Below are 20436 nucleotides of genomic sequence, written 5' to 3' on the forward strand. Positions count from 1 at the left end.
CTCTCCACCTATCCTCTCCTCTATCCGCCTCCCACTCTCTCCCTATTTATTTCAAAACCCCCTTCCCCTCCCCCTTTTCTGATGAAGGGTCTAAGCCCGAAACGTCAGCCTCTCTGCTCCTATGATGCTGCTTGGCCTGCTGTGTTCATCCAGCCCTGCACCTTGTTGTCTCGGATTCTCCAGCATCTGCAGTTCCTACTATCTCTCGTTCTTCAGGTGTCAGTCTATCACTTTGAACTGACTGATAGGACATTGGCTTTCACTTCATTTTGCCTCTCGCAACTGATGTAGTTGGAATAGTTGAACTTCGCTGCATGGAAGAAATCAAACTTGCGTAATGTACATCATGGTGCTGCACGAGACAATGGATGAATTTTAAGAACCAGTAGTATGGAATTTATACAGGCTCTCTAATTGATTATATTTAACTAAATCCAACAAGAGTATGAGTGCCTATGTTTGCATGCGTGCATGTCAGACATGCCCAAATATGCTGCACCGCTCCCCCCGCATGGCATAAGTCTGGAAGAATACATAATCAATTTCCATGAAGTATGAATGGAACTAAAGTGCCTGCAATCGGCAAAACTTGAGAAGTCACATAATGGCCAGAGTGGGTGGGTGAAACACTCATGCATGGGATGTTTTCTGAGACTGCGACATTGTTGTAAGCTTTTAACTGCATTTAAATGTGCCTGACCTAGAACTATATGAGGTTCCCAAAATGATGATCATTCCGTTCATCAACATTAGTATATTTTACCCTGAAGAGCACAAAATTAGTACTGAAAGGCAATTCTTAAAATGTACCTCTTACTCTCAATAAAAACCTTGAAATGAAGTTGAATTAGGCATACCTGATCAAATGAGATAAACTGCGTGAGCTCCCTTCATAATCAGTTGAATTGACAATGGGGATAAGAGATGTATAGGATGTGATTTTTGATACAGCACCGCTAGTGCTGGTGATGTTGGGGATGTTTCGAACCCTACAGTAAGAGAATTTATTACCATTAAATTAATTTCCTCCCTTTTGAAAAAGGTTAAAGATATTCATCACTCAGATCTCTTTCCTCTCCTTCAATTCCATCAAGACAGCGCTGTGATTCATGATTACTTTTATATTAACAATATATTAGAATAATAATAATGCCTGTAGGTCAACTGGGAATTTTGCAATTAATTGGTCTTAATTGGCTTGTCACACACTTTAATTGGTTACCCATCAATTGCAGATGGGTAGACCTTCCTGCCCAGTGCCACCCTTGGGAAGTGATCCAGGATAAAATGGTGTTAACAAACTGAGCCGTGTGCAGATTGGTACAGGGCAAATAAGATTGGAGAATGTGTCACTCAAAGACCAATGTGGAAGAAGTTGATTCTGGTTTGAGGGACACTTGCACTGTAACTGGGGAAAGTGGGATAAGTAACTCACTTGTCAGTAACTCACAGCCTGTCCACCAGTTTGACTGTGATTTTTGAGGAGGTAACTAGATACATGGATGAGGGCAGTGGATTGGATGTCACCTACATAGACTTCGGTAAGGCTTTTGACAAGGTCTTGCATGAGAGACTGGTCAAGAAGGTAAGAGCCCATGGGATCCAGGATAATTTGTTAAATTAAATACAAAATTGGCTTGGCTGCAGGAGGCAGACGGTGATGGTTGAAGGTTGAATTTGTGACTGGAAGTCTGTGTCTAGTGGCATATGCAGAATCACTTGCTATTTGTATTATGCATAATGATCTAGATATGAACGCAGGAGGTTTGATCAACAAGTTTGCAGATTACATGAAAACTGGTCATATGGTAAATAGTGAGGAAGAAAGTCTTAGACTACAAGGTGGCATAGATAAGCTGGTGAAATGAGCAGAACAATGAAAACTAGAATTTAATCCTGAAAAGTGTGATGTGAAGCATTTTGGTAGGACCCTACGATATACAGAGGAATGGAGAGACCTTGGGATGCGTGTCCACAGATCATTGAAGGCATCAGGACAGATGGAATATGGGACACTTGGCTTTATGAATGGAGGCATGGAAAGTAAGAGCAGAATTGTGTGAAGTTCTGGTAGCTGTACTATATGAACGTGATTGCACTAAAATGGTTGCAGAGGAGATTCACCAGGATTTTGCCTAGGCTGGAATGTTTCAGCTATGAAGAGACATTGGATAAGCTAGGGCTGTTTACGGCAAGGAGAGAGAAGGCTGTTGGGAGGACCTGATTGACATGTAGAAAATTATGAGGGGCATAGATAGGAAGAAATCTTTCCCCCATTAGAGGGTTCAATAACCAGGTGGCATATTTAAGATAAGGAGTAGGAGCTTTAGAGGGGATTTAGGAAGCTTTTTTCACCTGCAGGACAGTAGCCATCCGGAACTCAGTGCCTGGGATGGTAGAGTCAGGAGTTATCATAACAATTACAAACTATTTAGATGATCACTTGAAGTGCCATAGCACAGAAGATAATAGATGAAATGCTCGAAAATGGGATTAGAGTGATGACTGGCGCAGGCAGAGAGCCAAAGGGTCATTTTCTGTACTGTAAAGCTGCAAGACTCTAAGACTCTAACTTACTAAAATGGGAAGTAAGAAACAGCTTATGACCAGAAGGGATACTAAGTACACCTTTAGGGCTAGTTTGTTCATTCTGTCAGATGTTTGCCTTGCTGTTACAGATTAAGGTGCAGTGACAATGCCTTGGGCAGCAATGTAAGACTTCTTTCAAAAATAGGACTTTGCAGTACAAGTCATCCAAAACTGAAGTCTTCCTCAACCCCATGAATCAACCTGAGTCTAGTAGTTTCATTATCAACTCACAGCATTAAATGCTTACAACTTAAATTTAAAATTGTATTTTGTATATGGTATACAAGCAACTCACTGGTCACAACCCCATTTACTCTAAGCAGAAAATGATGGCAGGGTTTCCAAACATGAGGTTTTTACAGATGACCCTGATTATTAATACAAACGCTGCCCCACTACGCTTTTAAAACTTAAGATGTGTTTTGGCCTGTGCCATCTTTAATTATTTCCTGGGGAAAGTGCAAGCTCAAAACCCTGTCACGTCAAAGGTACCCACCTGCTCTCCAATTTGAACTTTATATCTACCAACTATGTGTATCAATGTCATTACAGTGAAAATGTTTATGAATCTCCTGCATAAAATGCACAGGAACAGTAATCCTCCAATATTCATGCAACCTGAAAAAGCTTGTGGAGAGCAGGCAGTGGAAACACTAGGAATCAGCAGTATTCTTCAGCAACATATTGGGACAGTGTTTGTGTTAATAGTCAGGGTCATCTATAAAAAATTCATGTCTGAAAAGTCTGCCACCATGTCCTGTTTATGCTTACACAAAAGCAGATGAGGATGGAAAGGGTGAGAGTTGCTACAAGGAAGTTGCTTGTGTACCATACACAATACTCAAATAAGAGTTAGCATCTTCAGTAGAGCAAGAAGGAAATTGATGGTGGAGGTGAAAAAGTCCACAACTTGGTTGCCATTAAAAAAAAAGGTAAACTAGCATCATGACATGAAAACAAAACAAAGAATTGCAGATGCTGGAAATCAGAATCAAAATCAGAAATGGTTGGAGAAACTCAGCAGGTCTGGCAACATCTGTGAAGAGAAAGCAGAGTTCGTAGTTCAGGCCCCGTGACCCTTATTCAGCATCACGGCACTGATGGCAAAGTCATTGTAGTGAACTATCGATGTATTAATGAGCAATCCTTCGGGTATGCCTGGTAAAACTAATACTTGTCTAAGACTCTCAGTTAGGAACAGAAAAATGTCACATTGGTGTGCTGAACTCTGGTCAACATACTGAACTGAATCTCATGAATCAGAGGAATTCAAGGCTAATCACCTTTTGAACAGGTAGGTGTATGGACCTGGAGGTTTTCCCTTTACAGCTTCCCGTGCCACCTTCTGGCGTTGTTCCAAAGAATATTGTTCCTAAATAACAAAGATAACATTGTGAAATGTATCTAAATAAAGCAAAAAAGAAAACAAACTAGAGCTTATAAACAACAGATTAATAAGCATTTCTATCCACTGGAATAATCTTTAACAATTTAATTGTAATAAGTTTTCTTAATTGGAGTTTTTTTTTTAATTTATATGGGATATGGGCATCAATGGCTGGGCCAGTGTGTATTTCCCATTCAAAAACATGGTGGTGAGCTCCCTTCTTGAACTGCTGCGATCCATTTGGTGTAAGTGCACCCACAATGCTATTAGGTAAAGCAGTTCCAGGATTCTGGACCAGCGACACTGAAGGACAGTCATATATTTCCAAGTCTGGATGATGAGTCATGCGCTGGGGAACTTGCAGGAGATGGTGATCCGAAGTTTTTGCTGCCCAAGACCTTTCAGGTAGTAGTAGTCATGATTTTGATTATCCAAGGAGCCTTGGTGAAGTTCTGCTCTTTTTCATCTCATAGGTGGAACACACTGTCACTACTGAGGGTGGAGGTAGAAAGAATGAATATATACGTGTTGCCAATCAAACAGGCTGCTTTATCCTGGGTGGTGCCAAATTTCTTGAGTGTTGTTGAAACTACACTCCACCCAGGAAAGTGGGGAGTATTCCATCACACTCCTGACTTGTGCATTGGAGATGCTGGACAGTGTAGTAAAATTTGGTCAGTCAGGTGGATCTCATAGAGTATGAATTCCTTGATTGGGGCTATTAACCTGGTCCAAACAGGGAGCCATGGCTGACAGATATAAACAAGAGCGTCAGGGGTTCTGTTCACTTTAGGAGCCAGCTCTGAGTTAGCTTGGTCGGTGTCATGTACTATGTACATGTGGAGCCTTCATGGAATTATTTGAGACAGGCTTTGGGGAGTCAGTAGATGAGTTACTTGCTGCAGGATTTCTAGTCTCTGGCCTGCTCCGGTAACCACTGTATTGATATGGCTACGCCAGTTCAGTTTCCAGTCAAATGTAACCTCCAAGATGTTAATAGTGGGGAATTCAGTCTTGGTCTTGCCATTAAATATCAAGGGGCAATGGTTAGACTTTCTCATTTTTGAGTTGATAATTTTCTGGCTCTTGTGTGGTGCAGAAGTAACTTTCCACTTGTCAGTCCAAACCGGATATTGTCCAACTTTTGCTGTATTTGGACATAGACTGCTTCAGTGTCTGAGGAGTCATGAATGGCACTGAACATTGTGCAAATCACCTCTGAACATCCCCACTTCTGATCATACGATAGAAAGAGGTCATTCATGAAGCAGTTGAAGATGGCTAAGCCGAGGACACTACCCTGAGGAACTCCTGCAGAGATGTCCTGGAGCTGTGATGACAAACCTTCAACTACCATAACCACCTTCCTATGTGCCTGGCATGACTCTAACCAGAAGACAGTTTCCCTCTCATTAACATTGATTCCAGTTTTGCTAGGGCTTCTCAATGTCACACACATCCAAATGCAGCCTTGATATCAAGGGCAGTCACTTTTACCACATTTCTGGAATTTTGATCTTCTGTCCATGTTTGAATTAAGCCTATTATGAGGTCAAGAACTGTGGCCTGGTGGAACCCAAACTGAGAGTCAGTGAACTAGTTACTGCTAAGCAGGTACTGCTTAATTGCACTGTCAGTGATATTTTCCATTGCTTTGCTGATGATTGAGATGGACAAATGGGGTGGTAATTGGTTAGGTTGGATCTGTCCTGCTTTTCGTTTACAGGAAATACCTGGGTAATTTTCCACATTGTCAGGTCGATGCCTGTGTTGCAACTGTACTGGAATAGTTTTGCTAGGAACATGGGTAAGCTCTGGGGCATAAATCTTCAGGACAATTGCCAGATGTTGTTAAGGCCCATTGCCTTTGCAGCAAGCAGTGCCTCCATCATGTTTTGCGATATCACTTGAAGTGAATAAAATTGACTGTGATGCTGAGGACCTCTGGAGGAGGCTGAAATGGATCATCTACTCAGCACTTCTGGCTGAATATTGTTGCAAATTCTTTTAACTAACTTTTTGCACTAACATGCTGGGATCCCACATTATTGAGAGTGGGGATATTTGTGGGATCTTCTCCTGCAATGAGTTGTTCAACTGTCCACCATCACTCACAACTAGATGTGGCAGGACTGCAGAGGTTAGATCTTATCCATTATTTGTGGAATCGCTTTGCTGTTTCTATCACTTATTGCTTATGCTGTTTGGCATACATGTAGTCCTGTTTTGTAGCTTCACCAGGTTGACACCTCAGTTTTAGGTACTCCTGGTGCTGCTCCTGGCATGCCTTCTTCATGGAACTAGGATTGATCCTCTGGCTTGATGATAATGGTAAAGTAGTAGATATGCCATGCCACGAGATTACAGATTGTATTGGAGTACAATTCTACTGCTACTGATGCCCCAGAGCACTTCATGAATACCCAGTTTTGAGTTGCTAGATCTGTTCGAAGCCCATCCCATTTAGCACTGCAATAGTGCCACAAAGCATGGTGAGGGGATTCTCAATGTGAACACATACTTCATCTCCACAAGTTTGGACTTCACCTGACAAAGGAGCAGTGCTCCAAAAGCTTATGACTTTAAATAAACCTGTTGGACTGTAGCTTGGTATCATGTGGTTTCTGACTTCATCTCCACAAGGAATATGTTTTACCGATACTCTCATGGGCAGATGCATCTGTGATTGGTGAGGAGGAGACCAAGTTTCCACCACACTGTCAGACAGTGCGTTCCAAATCATAAACAGTTCCTGCATGAAAATGATTTTTGTTCTGTCTCCATTGCTTGTCTTTGGATTTAATCTGCACCCTCTAGTTCTTGAACTACCTTGGGAGCTGTTCCCTTCCACACTACAGAATTCTAATTATTTTGAATACCTCTATCAAATACCCATTTTCTTCTCTCCAGGGAGAACAGTCCCAATCACAGTCCAATCTATGTTCACAATTGAAATTCCTTGCCCCTTGAATCATTTTTGTGAATCTCTCTTGCACTGTCTCTAATACCTTCACATTTCCTATATTGTGCCCTGAATTGGACTCACAGTAAGACTGAACTAGCATTCTGTACATGTTTAACAAAACTTCCTTGCACTCTATACTGTATTTACAAACGTTAGGATGCTGTGTACTTTATTAACTGTGTCCTGCTGCTTTCAGTGTTTATGGATATATTATTCAACCAGGCTCCTCTGGTTCAGCTCCCAAGGCATTATGCTCTGGAATTCCCTCCCTACACCTCTTTGCCTCTTTATTTCACTTTCTGGCTTTGATATGTTCCTTAAAACTTACTTCTTTGATCAAGCTTTTGTCACTGACCTAACACCTTCTTCTGTGGTTCGGTGTCACACTTTGTGTTATAAGACTGCTGTGAAATGCCTTGGAATGCTCATCATGTCAAAGATTCTATATAAATATGTTATTGTTTTTGAATGGACTGTACAAATTTATTGTTATTATTACAGTTGAAAAGATGAAGTCAATGCAAATGAGGTACAAAAGTCAGTAGGAAGAGGGCTTGCAGAGCTTACAAGAGATTTAATGATGCTCCAAATCTATTATGTTGAATTAAACCTTGATGTTAATGAAAAATATAAACAGGAGACCTAACTGTGAAAAGTCATTGTCTGCAACATCATTAGGAAGTTTAACAGCAGCAGGATATTTACTAATCATGTATCCAGGCCATGCTAGTAATCATACTATTTTAACTATGTTGATTAGATTTTAATGTACTGTGGAGCATAGTAACACCATCACAACCAAGTAAACAACAACAACTTATAAAACACATTTAACATACAAAAAAAATGACTCAGGATTGCCCACAGAAGCAAAGCAAGAAAAAATAGGTTGGATGGCCAAATACAGTACATACTCTGTCTGCTATGAACAACCAAAGGAACACGTGTTTGATACAATTCGTCATACCCGGCAACACATTGACACTGAAATTCAAATACCACATTACCCATTTGTGTGGCAGGCAGAATCTGTTTCTTTTGATAGCAGCATTCTGTTAGTGAAGAATACCACTTATGTTGCTACTGCATAGCAGCAGCAACAAAAAAATAAATTTGGTAGTCTTGTAAATCTGTTGTAATGAGTGCAAGAAGAAAAGTTTTGACATCATGGCTCTTTTTATAGCAACACTCAAGTTTTGCTCTAACAAGCGACATCTGAATATGCATAAAGAGTATTTTATTTCAAACTCAATATTGGGGCCTCAGCTTGCAATTTTATGACAGAAAACAGCTCAGGCTCAGAATGCAGAGGAAACTTTCCAATTGAATAAACAAAGGCCCTGAAATTCCAAATTCTATGATCTAACCATTATAGAGCCAGTTAGGTTAGACTTTTGGCCACAAGACTGCCTACCCTATGACAAAGAGACTCATCACCAGTTGATGAGATGCACATGGAGAGGTTGAGAAAATACCTAGAGGGCCGTGGGTCAAGTAGTTCAGAGGGCTCAGCTGCAGGATTTATATTCTGGACTGCTGTTAAGCTGAGTCTGTATACAAGACAGTGCCAACATATCTCCAATAGGATACAGGAAAACAAGACGGTACATGAGGAAAGTGACTGTTCAGTGAGTTATTAAGTTACAGATATAATAATTTTTTTTAAAAAATTGATCGTTATGTATTGATTTTGCTTATGACTTTTGTTGGAAACTTTAAAAATTGCACTGAAACTAGAAGGAATGTTTCCCTGAGGCGAATTCTGCTTGTCATGATGAGTGGTTTGTTGTGAATGATTGTAAGTTTAAATTATATAGTGCGACCTGGTTATTACAGATGTTGCATAGCTATATCAGACATTACTGAAAGTATCTCTGATGAGCCTATCCTGAGGCACTCTCTTAATAGCTATTTGTGGCCCCGCTAGTTACTCTTCATCTTGGCTGCCCAGAATCTGCACCTGGTAAAAAAAAAAATCTAGCCCATGCCTGAATCCATTATTAGCATGGTTCAGCTAGGACTGCCATATTTTCCATCAGCATTTAGTGGGTATCTTAAATGACAAGGGAGCGCAGAAGAGCCTATTTAAGAGCAGAATTTAATGTCCTCCTACATGGTGTGTTCAGTGGTGGTGTGCTGACATTTAATCAGGCAGGTGTGCCCGGTGAGAACCCTATCAACTTCCCATCTTTGCCCAGAATAAGTCTGAGATGGCAAGAATCATGGACAGCTTTTCTGCTTTGCCACCAAGTAAAGCCTTTAACTGGTCAATTAATGCTCATTTAAGAGCCTCATCCCACCACTACAGGTATTAACCAAATATAGGCTAAGGACTAGCCATGCAGGAAAAGCATAAAGCAAAATATTTCAGGGTTGATGGTTGTCCCCCATGCATTGGGTGTCCCTAGTCAAAGTGTCAGATAGATGGACCTGAAATCAGGAAGTGGGCTGGTGTGGGGAGGTGAGAGGAGGTATGGGCAGAGCAGTGACAGCCAATTCCTACCCTGCTGCAGAACTTCACACATTATCACTCATCTGTACCTGAGTGTCTGCAGTCCTCACCCTTGATCCTCCATGGTGGTTCTGCCAAACAATGGAGAGCTGCATGTCCCCAGGTGGAAGGTAACTCTTGGCAGGAAGGATTTCCACGTCTCAGGGTCCTTGATCCCAGGGAATATTTGCTGCTGCCCAGTTAAGCGTTTAATGGGTAGATAACTTTGAGGGATTTCCCACAAGAAAGAGAATATAGGACTCTCACTGGCAGTCTAGACAGCAGGCAAGTTTTTTTTTTGCCTCCATGAAATAATGCCCTAAAGTTGTAATTCCATCTCACCACTGAGTTCACATTCTATCGAAGTGTTGGGATGTTGGACAGAAATATCTCTTAATTATTGCTTAAAATACACCATAAAAATGCATAGCTTTCTCTTAAAACATGTGTGTATCATAGATGCAAACCAACACTTCAGAACACCAGGTTTGGTTTTGATATGCATCTGAAATGGTCAGTCATAAATGAACAAAAACAAATCAGCTCACACCTTGATGGCTAAAATTGGTAGCTTGTCTGTGAAGGAAATTGTGGATGTGCATCATAAAATATCTACTTTGCTCTTACCAAGAGTGTTTTTTCTGCTGACAGTCTAGCCTGTATTCTAGAAGAGTAGTTCCTTGTAGAGGAATCCATTAATTCACTGGATGATGAAATTTTACACTGGCTTGACTGGTTAACTTCAGTCGGTGTGTTCTTTGACAAGTCTATACAAACATCAAATATTGGATTTTAAAATCAATCATCTAGTCCAAGACTAAATGGCATCTGTTTGACAACTGTAATTGGAGAAAGTCCTTGATCATCCTTAACTAGATATTGGAAAGCATTTAAATGGTCTGCTGGTCATGGAATTGAGTGTGGTGATGAACAGATAAGGTTGGTTGTTTTCAGCTTGCATTCATGAAATCATGCAGCCTCTATGAAGGTTGTCACTAAGATTAATATGCTGACAGTGTATGTGGTGTCCAGGTAGTTCTGCTATAACGCATGTTCCATTAACGCAAATTGGCTGTAACATGATTGATCAATAGTGGATGCTGTTTGGATAACCCAAACTTTCTGTTGTACAGGTATAGCAATTTCCCTATAACGCCATTTTCTATAGCATGATTTTTAAAAGCATGAGGTCACACAAAAACGCATGGGAGAATCACCACAATGGGTACGGTATTGAAGTAAAAACCCAGAGATCAAGGAATTTTTAAGAAGTAACACTGGCCTGAAATTAAAAAATAGTGAAATTACAACAATTTATAGTCTGTAAGATAGAGTTCCTACAGTGCAGAAAGAGGCCATCAATTCTGCACCAACCCTTTGATGAGCATCCCACCCAATCCCCCTAACCCCATATTTACCATGGCTAATCCTCCTAGCCTACACATCCCTGGACACTACAGGCAATTTAGCATGGCCAATCTACCTAAATGACAAATCTTTGGACTGTGGGAGGAAACCAGAGCTCCAGGAGGAAACCCACATAGACGCAGGGAAAATGTATAGACTCCACACACAGTCATCCGAGGCTGAAATTGAACCCAGGTCCCTGACAGGTGCTGTCAGGCAGCAATGCTAACCACAGTGTCACCATGCTGCCCAGAGGTACTGATTGACTTGGCTGAACATTTCCAGAGTTTTGTGTTTTTACTTCAGTATCCAATCATGCTTTCCTACTTATCTTTGTTATTATTAGCTAATATTTTCTTCCCCTCCCTGCAAACTTCTATGAAGACAGAAGTAGGAATGATTAAATGAAATCAATGAAAAGAAATCAATTACTCCACCAGAGACTGATGTTCATAAAAAACGAAATGCCAGCATGACTAGCTGATGCTATAGCAAGTAGGGTCTTCAAAGAAGAGCTGGGTAAGTAGTTATGCTTGAGACCCAAGGCCCCTGGGAGAAGGAGGAGCAGATTCAAGCAAATACTGAATGAAACGTGATGATTTCTATGCTATTGGAGCAAAGGACGTGGCATAAGCTAAAGTTGAATCATAGAGGTTAGGGATATTTAAATGTTGTTAAAATCTGTTTAATTATCTTTGTGAGTTAAGGAGAAAAAATTACAAAACTGGCTTTTCCTCATGACATTAGAACAATTACAGGAACAAATATAATGGCTATATTGTGGCAAAAATGCTTGTATACCATTACATGATAGGCAGCCCGCATTGTTTTGTACATACTAGAACATTTAGGGCTGTACAGTGGTTGACACTATCTTTAGCAAAACCATATCAGTTCTGCAAGAGTTACCCATGCATCGAATGTTAGAAACATCTATTGGAGGAAGCATAATTGAGATTCTACCCTCAGGCGATTGTGCAGAGCTTGCACATTTTCCCCATTTCTGTGTGGGTTTCCTCTGTGTGCTCCGGTTTCCTCTCATTGTCCAAAGGTGTGCAGGTTAGCTGGATTAACCATGCTAAATTGTCCATCATGTCCAGGGATGTGTAGCTTAGGTAGATTAACCATGCTAAATGCAGGGTTACGACATAGGATAGGTGGGTGGGTCTGGGTGGGATGCTGTTCAAGGGTCAGCGTGGACTCAGTGGGCCAAAGGGCCTGCTTCCACACTGTAGGGATTCTATGATTGAAAATTGTGACAACAGAAGTGCAACATTAGTAATTCATCACTGCAAAACCCAGCTATTTATCGCATTCTGACATGCCAGCACACACTCACCAGTTGCCTGCCATTTGTCTCTATTCATAGCTTTGTCTTTTTCATTGCCTGTTTGATCATTGAGGCTCAGGTACTCATGGAGCAGCTGGCTCAGCTGCAGATATGCCTGCATAAGGTCATCTGCATATAAAACCAGCAGAAAAAGTAGTATAAATGCAGTTTAACTCGTTGAGGTCTCCAGCAGAATTTTAGACTATAAAATTTGACATAAGTGATTGGGTTCAGCTGTTTATCCAGTTATATTCCTCACAGTTATATGTATATTTTTACTTCTTCTTTAAAAATGACACACTATTGTTTGAAATAAATAATGTGCATATTTTAATATTGTTACAAAGGAGAGGTCGATCTCCCCCTCTGATAACTAAAATAAAAACACCCAGAAAAGCTCACTTTGCCTCATAATCTGTTAAAAGAAGTGTGAAAAGTGGTGTAACCTGCCTCTCACCCCTCAATCTGTTATAAAGGAGTAGTTGAATAAAATAAAATCCTTTCACTCACTATGTAATCAACAAGTAACAATTTAATTATCTAAATCAAACAGTGAACAAATTAACAGAACTAACAACCAAACAATTCCGCCTTAACTACTAACTATTTCAGAAAAAACAAAATTCTAATGATATGCTGTTCCAATAAATACAAATCACACTTATATAAACCAAAGTAATAAGAAAAATAAATTAAAACTTAGTCTCTGAAAATTACAGCCAGGGTAAGTCTTCCAGAATGCTTCGCACCCTCTCTGCTGATCCTCAGTCAATCCTCAATCCGTTCTCTGTTGAATTTTTGTTTCAGGAATATTAGCCAGGAGTGCCACTGTACCTTTAGTTTAGATGATGGTTTTCTGAGAGCTTAGAGAACTCTGTGAAAGCCAGTAAAACTTTCTTTTATAGTTGAGAGCTGTTTTCTCAGCAGATAACAGTTGACTCTCACACTGATTTTCAAATGCCCTCTTCTTTTATACCCTTCATGGCCTATTAATTTCTTAGAATAGGATTGGACTTAGGTTGTCAAAACCATCAGATTAAAATTTAATTCAGTTTTTGGTATCTAGGCCCTGGTTTAAATGAATTGGCTTAATTTAAAAGCCTGTTGTCTTGGTAAAATCCTGCTTTGCCTGCTAACAGTGTAGTCTTTTGATACAATGTTTCAATTTCAAGAACTTTCTATGCATCTAATGCTGCCTGCAGACCTTTTTTTTGATCTCCAAGCCTAAAAACCCATCATCTTTTAAATGGACCACACACACTTCCCCTCTATCATTTTACAAATATCAAATACTCTACCCAACTTTGCAACAATATCTATGCCATAATTTGGAATGACATCATTGCATTATGATGAGGAACTCAACAGTAAATAAAAATGATTGCTGTATTATCATCTAATATGGTTTGGCAGCAATGTCCAAGGTCAAATGGAACCAGGGAACAGATGATGTTAGTTCTATGTTAGTTGAAAGTTATTAGGTGAGAACTTGTTTGGTGTTTATACATGGAGAACAAGTAAATAGTGTTACTGAAATTGATGGTGTATGAGTTAGAATAAAACTCTGACAAGGAAAGCAAATGCCTGTACTCTGTCTAACCCAAAATTTTAACCCCCGGTTTAAATAGCACACACAGCACAGGAATGAGGAAAACTGTTGCTGTGGAAAGAAAGATATATTTATGAAAAGGCAATATATCAGAATTAGAAGTCATAATTAGAAAATAATAACATAACAAGTAGGAGCAAGAATAGGCAAATTCACTTCGAGCCTGCTTCTCTATTCAACATGATCTTGGCTGATCTCATCTCGAATTCAACTCCACTTTCCTGCCTGCTCTCCATAAATCATTGAACCCAATGCTAATTAAAAACCTCTCTATTTCCTTCTTAAATTTACTCAATGTCTCAACCTACACTGTTTGTGGGATAGAGAATTCCACAGATACATGACCCAAATGGTTATTGGTTAAAGAAGCCACGAAACAAACTCAATATAAGGAAAAACTATCCCATGCAGAGAACTGGGACAAGTTGCCACTCAGTGCAATGAATGTTGGCTCAATTTGAACAGGGTAAACTGGATAAATTCTTAATTTGTTGGAATGACAGAAATTTGAAGAAGAAAAGATAAGTTAAAATTATCAGATTGAGTTCTGAGACAAGTGTCAGTTAAGAAATCAGAGTGAAGAGAACTTTTGTCATCGAACATTAAAACTCTGATCTATTGCATACCATGAAAGGCCTTTGCAGAGTCCAGCACCATCTGAGTCATATTGTTACAAGAATATTCATCATCAAAATCTATGTTTGTTGCTATACCTTCAATCCTTTTCAGATGTAGGTAGATATTTAACAAACATCCAAAGTTAGAAGATTGAATTGAATGAACTTGTTCCTCAAATCATTACACACACTAAAGAAATTCTTTAGTCTTGATTGAAGCTTTCTGATTTTGTACTTATGTCTTCTCAAAAGATGGGGCCAGAATGACTAACTCATAGGAATAACTTCCTACTTTCAAAGGAGATAATCATCCCAGGCAATAGTTATAGGTAGGGCCCTGGTATCACCCTCTCATTCAGTAAATAATTAATAGATTGTATCTATAATTAAAAAATACAATCTGTGAATTTAAAAAAAACATTAAAACTTAATTCAGTTATACCTCCATAATGTAAAATTTATAATTTAATACTCTTGAGAAAATGTGGAGTTCTGCAATCTAGTTTTAGTTGCTTATCAGCAGAGGCCTGGGGAACAAAAATCTCTCAGTCAAATGGAGACCCTGCTGAGGAACAGATGGGAAACAACTAAATAAAATAAATTATATTTTGAGAAAATGAAAAGTAAAAGATTTCATTATAGTACATTTTAACTCTGAGACCGCTTGTGTTTCAGTGATGCCTGATATACGCTGAAGTGATAGTAGTGAGACAAATCCAACAGATAAAGTGCTAATCAGGACTTTGAAAGAACTAAAACAAAAACAGAGATTGCTGGCGAAACTCTGAAAGGTCACCCAACTCAAAATGTTAACTCTGATTTCACCCCACAGATGTTGCCAGATGTGCCAGGTTTTGCCAGCAATTTCTATTTGTGTTTCAGATCTCCAGCATCCCGCAGTTCTTTGCTTTAGTTTGAAAGAACTACTTTGGTGCAAATACTTTTTGTGAATGAATCTTTCCAATAATCAGGTAATGAAGACTAAGTTCCTTACCGCTGTTAATAACAGCATCAAAATATCCTGGGTTATCCTGATTCATACTGATATAGGTGTCAACTCTGGATACAGCAAAATCAATTTGTGAGTGGTCGTACAGCCCTCTTAGTAGTAACCTTTTCTTGTGCTTTTCTTTTCTCATTGGAATCAGCAGAATGTATCGAGGCTCAAAGTAAGTCTTCTTCAAGCTGCGTACTCCCTATTTAATGATGGAATTGGAAACAAATTACAACAATGTTGTTTTCCTAATCTAGTCATCACTCAGCTCTCCTGTGGATGCATTTTTAACAAAAAATGTGGAAGGGGAAATAAATCAAGGCAACAATGCATAGTGACTCATAATACCTTCATGAAACTGGCAGACTGATGGAGAACAAGATTGGAACACTGCTCATGCTTCCACCAGAGCCAGAGTGGGACACACCAAAGGTCTTCTATATACAAGGTTTCAACGCTTGCACCACTCTGGCGAGGTTTCGGAAACAGCACAGAAAATGTGCACTGCATCATTGTGGCATGCAGTGCCCTTTACAGTTGGGGATGACAGGGGAAGGATGTCCTGGATGCAGAAGAAACAGGACTCAATAACAATTTCTGAGGATTGAAACAAGAATGAGGTTCATGAAATTTGAGAAGGACCCTCCAAAACACCATGTCAGAGCAACATATTGGTGAGCAGAAAGAAACTAATTGAAAATTGTTTTCAGAAAGAATAAGCTTGGTTTTGACCTTGATTAATTGCTGAAGATTCACTAATTAATCCTGGAAGCAGCCTTTGCTTAGTGCAAAGAAAATGTGAACTTTGTTATTTTTGCAGACTTTGATCTTCTGTAGTGCTGAATAAATGTTTTGCCATCACACCTAATTCTATGCTTGATATCTTTGGGTGATCCCACTTTTAAGTCTACACATTAAATAGCCGACTGACCATTAGAGAAGAAGCAGCAGTCAGTGAGTGGATGAACTTTCTTTGTATGACACATGGTTTGGTAGTCATGCAGTGAAGTCTTGCAAGAAAGTTGGCAGGCCAGGAGGAATTCTGAAGGATCTCTTTTTGACTCTTCCATTATTGGTAACCTTCAATGGTCAGACTGCATATGAACTGAAGAGCTGTCCTGAAATTTGAATAATCCTGAAGGGCAGCACCTAACCTATCAGAGGTGGCACTTTTTGGGATGTCTGAAAAGTTGCTCATCTCTGACCAGATAATCAGATCTGACAGCAAAAATGATGCTATTGCAGACATTTTAAGGGTCTGAATCAGGAATATATTTGCAAAAATGAAGTTTATTTTTTCCCATTCTTTTTTTCCCTTACAGTAATCTTTTTTTCTTCTTCCCCCTTCCAGCACCTCTGAGTACAGTCCTGACTTCTGCAGCTAGAATTAACGGGGCCTGCTCTAAAATTGGCCTTGTTGGCTGGGAATATTTGGATAGACAACCCCAGTGCCTTTAACCTTAAAGGTTCCTTGTCTGCTGTGATGTTTCGGCTCACGGGCAGGCCTACCCTTCTTGGCCAGGCAGGCAAGACAATCAGAGGAAGGAGTGGCTGGGCACCAAAGTGTGATGTAAGGTATGTAATTTATACATATTTTCAATACCATTTATTTTTGTATTAGTTTGTATAATTTAATTTGAACTAATAGTATATGAATTTTCTGTGCATCTGAAGTGGTTCAGTGACTAACTTGTAAGTATTTGTGTAGCCGTGGTGATTTCTTTTAAAACAGGTAAGAAAGAAAGAAATCCTGGAAAGCAACAGAAAGCTACATTCTTAAAACATTGCAATTCACTTGGTTAATGTACACCCTGGTAAGGAGGGAATTTTTGTGCTACATGACCAATTTTTCAAACTATAATTTTTACAAGGGGTGTCTATCATGTGAGCATTGTGAAGGACAGTTCCAACTGCTTATAGAATGGAAATGTTTGTTTATATAAGGGATTAATTGAAGAAATTTCAATGTATTGTGTCAATATGTCAATTACGTCAATGGTGACATTCTTAATAGCCACATAACTTTACTTTCTGTCAGAATGCCTCCTGAGGTATGGCCCTGATTGATACCAGGCACTGTAGGAAAAGGATAGAGATATGAGTTGTCACTAAGTAATAGATGGACAGGCTTAGGGTGGGATTGAGTAAATGAGGAGTGATGGAGTTGAGTAGATAACCATATTTTGGTCTGGGGGCTATGGCTGATTGAAGACATCTTCATGGAGGCTGTTGTGGTGCAGTTCCTCCCCCGGGCCAGGAAACCAAAGTTCAAGTCCCACTTGCTTCAGAGGTGTGTCATAACACATCTGAACAGATTGATTAATAAATATCTATAAATAAAGCACACGGGCTATCATGGTACAGTGATAGTGTCCCTACTTCTGAGCCAGGAGGCCCAGGTTGAAGTCCCACCTGCTCCAAAGTGTGTGGCATAACATCTCTGAACAGGTTGATTAAAAATATCCATAAATAAAATGTAAGGGCTCTTGTGACACAGTGGTATATCCCTGCCAAAACACATGTCTCAGATTTTTATACTTTTAATCCATCATGTGAATTAGTGGGCTGCTTAATCTATCTTCACTTGTTAAATTAAACTTCAGTCTCTGTCAGCTGTTAGGTAGCTTTATGTCAGATATCAGCTTGCACTACAGCAGAATTCTATGAAAGGTGGTAAATACAAAGATTTTCTTTCTTGTTTGTCACTGTATAAAATGCTTGTAATAATAAAGCACTGTTTACTATGCAGAATACGTACCCTTGTATTCCTCCTGATGGGATTTAGTATGCATCACTACGAGAGTCTATCGTTCACAAAGCAGCCAAAAAAGCCATTAAAATATAACTTTCATACTTACCTCAAGTTCCATATGAATACAGCAGGCTAAACCATCTCTGGCAACAGCTTCTAACGCATCTCTGCTGAGCCCGAAATAATGTCCATTGTATTTTATTGTCTCAATAAATTTCCCCTGTATAAAAGGACAAAATGGTCTCAATGGAGTTGGCAGCTGACATCTCAATGCATCACAAAAGGTACATGAAATGGCACTGAGTAATCAAAATTTCCAATTTTGTTGAAAAAATAATTTTGCAGCAATATACTTCTTAATTTACTTGATGCAATGTTTTCCAAAAAGGTTTCCATCAATAAATCAGCTTTAGAAGAAGATGCATCAATTTACTTAAACAACGTATTTCATCATCTCATATTATTTTGTTTCTGTGGCAAATATATTTATACTGTGGAACAGCTTTAAGATACCCAAGTACAAACAGGACATTAAAGCATAACAATGTTTTGTTGATTCATCAGGTTCTGCCAGGATCTTACTGAATGGCAAAACTGGTTTAAGACGCTTCCGAGCTGAGTCCTGTTTCTATGCCACTGCACCAAAGAATATTTTGCCTTGGGCTTCAGGCAAGATAGAGAACTTTGCATCCTTAGGGATACTGAAGCAGAGCAGATGATTACAGGGCAAGAGTTGGCAGTCAGTTGGCAAAAATGCAAATGAATGAAGTGCTGTCCTGTGCTGTAAGCTAATATGGTTCTACCTTGGAGACTCTGACAGCAAAAGCTTCTATAGATATGTGAAGAGAAAAAGACTAGAATCAGGTGAATTTATAATGGACAACAAAGAGATGGCAGACCAGCTAAACAAATACTTTGGATCTGTCTAAACTGGGGAGGACACAAATAACCTTCAGGAAATGCTAGGGGATAGAGCATAAAGCATGAAGGGGGAACTGAAGGAAATCCTTATTAGTCAAGAAATGGTATTGGGGAAATTGATGGGATTAAAACCCAATAAGTCCGCAGGGCCTGACATTCTGCATCCTGAGTATTTAAGGAAGTGGCCCTAGAAAGAGCAGATGTATTGGTGATCATTATCCAGCATTCTGTAGACTTTAGAAGAGTTCCAATGGACTGGAGGATAGCTAACGTAACCCAATTCTTTAAATAAAGGAGGGAGAGAGAAAATGGGGAATTATAGGCTGGTTAGCCTGACATCGGTGGGGAAAATGTTGAGGTCAGTTATTAAGGGTGTAATAACTGAGCATTTGGAAAGCAGCAACAGAATTGATTCTAGTCAGCATGGATTCACTAAAGGGAAATCATGCTTGACAAATCTTCTGAAATTTTTTGAGGATGTGACAAGTAGAGTGGACAAGGGTGAATCAGTAGATATTGGGTATCTGGACTTTCAAAAAATTTTTGACGAGGTTCCACACAAGAGACCAGTAAGGAAAATTAAAGCTCATGGTATCAAAAGTAATGCATTGACATGGAGAGAGAAATGAATGGCAGACAGGAAGCAGAGAGCTGGAATAAACGGGTCCTTTTCAGAGACACAGGCAGTGACAAGTGAGGTGCCGCAGTGCAGAATGCTGGGACCTCAGCTATTCACAATATACATTAATGATTTGGACAAAGGAATTGGACACAATATCTCCAAATCTGCAGATGACACTAAGCTGGGTGGCAACATGTTGTGAGGAGTATGCTAAGAGGCCGCAGGGTGACTTGGACAGACTGGCTGAGTGGGCAAATACTTCACAAATGCAATATAATGTGGATAAGTGTAAGGTTATCCACTTTGGTTATAAAAACAGGAAGGCAGATTATTATCTGAATGGTGGCAGTTTAAGAAAAGGTGAGGTACAACAAGACCTCGGTGTCATGGTGGTTCAGTCGCTAAAGGTTGGCATGCAGGTGCAGCAGGTGATGAGGAAATCTAATGGCATGCTGACCTTCATTGTGAGAGGATTTGAGTATCGGAGTAAGGATGTCTTGCCGCAGTCATACAAGGCCTTGGTGAGGCCACACCTTGAATATTTTGTGTAGTTTTGTTCTCCTAGTCTGAGGAAGGGCATTCTTGGTATTGACGGAGTCCAGCGAAGGTTCACCAAGCTAATTCCTGGGATGCCAAGACTGACATATGAGGAAAGACTGGATCGACTGAGCTTGTACTCGCTGGAATTTAAAAAATTGAGGGGGTATCTCATAGAAACAAATAAAATCCTGATGGGACTGGACAGTCTAGAT

General features: G+C 39.7%; 1 protein-coding gene across 1 annotated transcript in view; it reads right to left on the reverse strand.

The window, feature by feature from the left end:
* The window catches only part of lrguk (leucine-rich repeats and guanylate kinase domain containing), a 121788-nt gene that overhangs the window by 15777 nt on the left and 85575 nt on the right, over nucleotides 1-20436 (reverse strand). Inside the window, exons 13-18 of the mRNA XM_048609989.1 lie at nucleotides 18248-18361; nucleotides 15390-15591; nucleotides 12179-12298; nucleotides 10060-10199; nucleotides 3873-3961; nucleotides 858-989 (exon numbers count right to left, since the gene is read on the reverse strand). Of these exons, the coding sequence (XP_048465946.1) occupies nucleotides 858-989; nucleotides 3873-3961; nucleotides 10060-10199; nucleotides 12179-12298; nucleotides 15390-15591; nucleotides 18248-18361 (797 nt within the window). The remainder of the gene's footprint in view (nucleotides 1-857; nucleotides 990-3872; nucleotides 3962-10059; nucleotides 10200-12178; nucleotides 12299-15389; nucleotides 15592-18247; nucleotides 18362-20436) is intronic.

This window comes from Rhincodon typus, chromosome 22, assembly GCF_021869965.1.
Source record: "Rhincodon typus isolate 14 chromosome 22, sRhiTyp1.1, whole genome shotgun sequence".
Lineage (NCBI taxonomy): Eukaryota > Metazoa > Chordata > Chondrichthyes > Orectolobiformes > Rhincodontidae > Rhincodon > Rhincodon typus.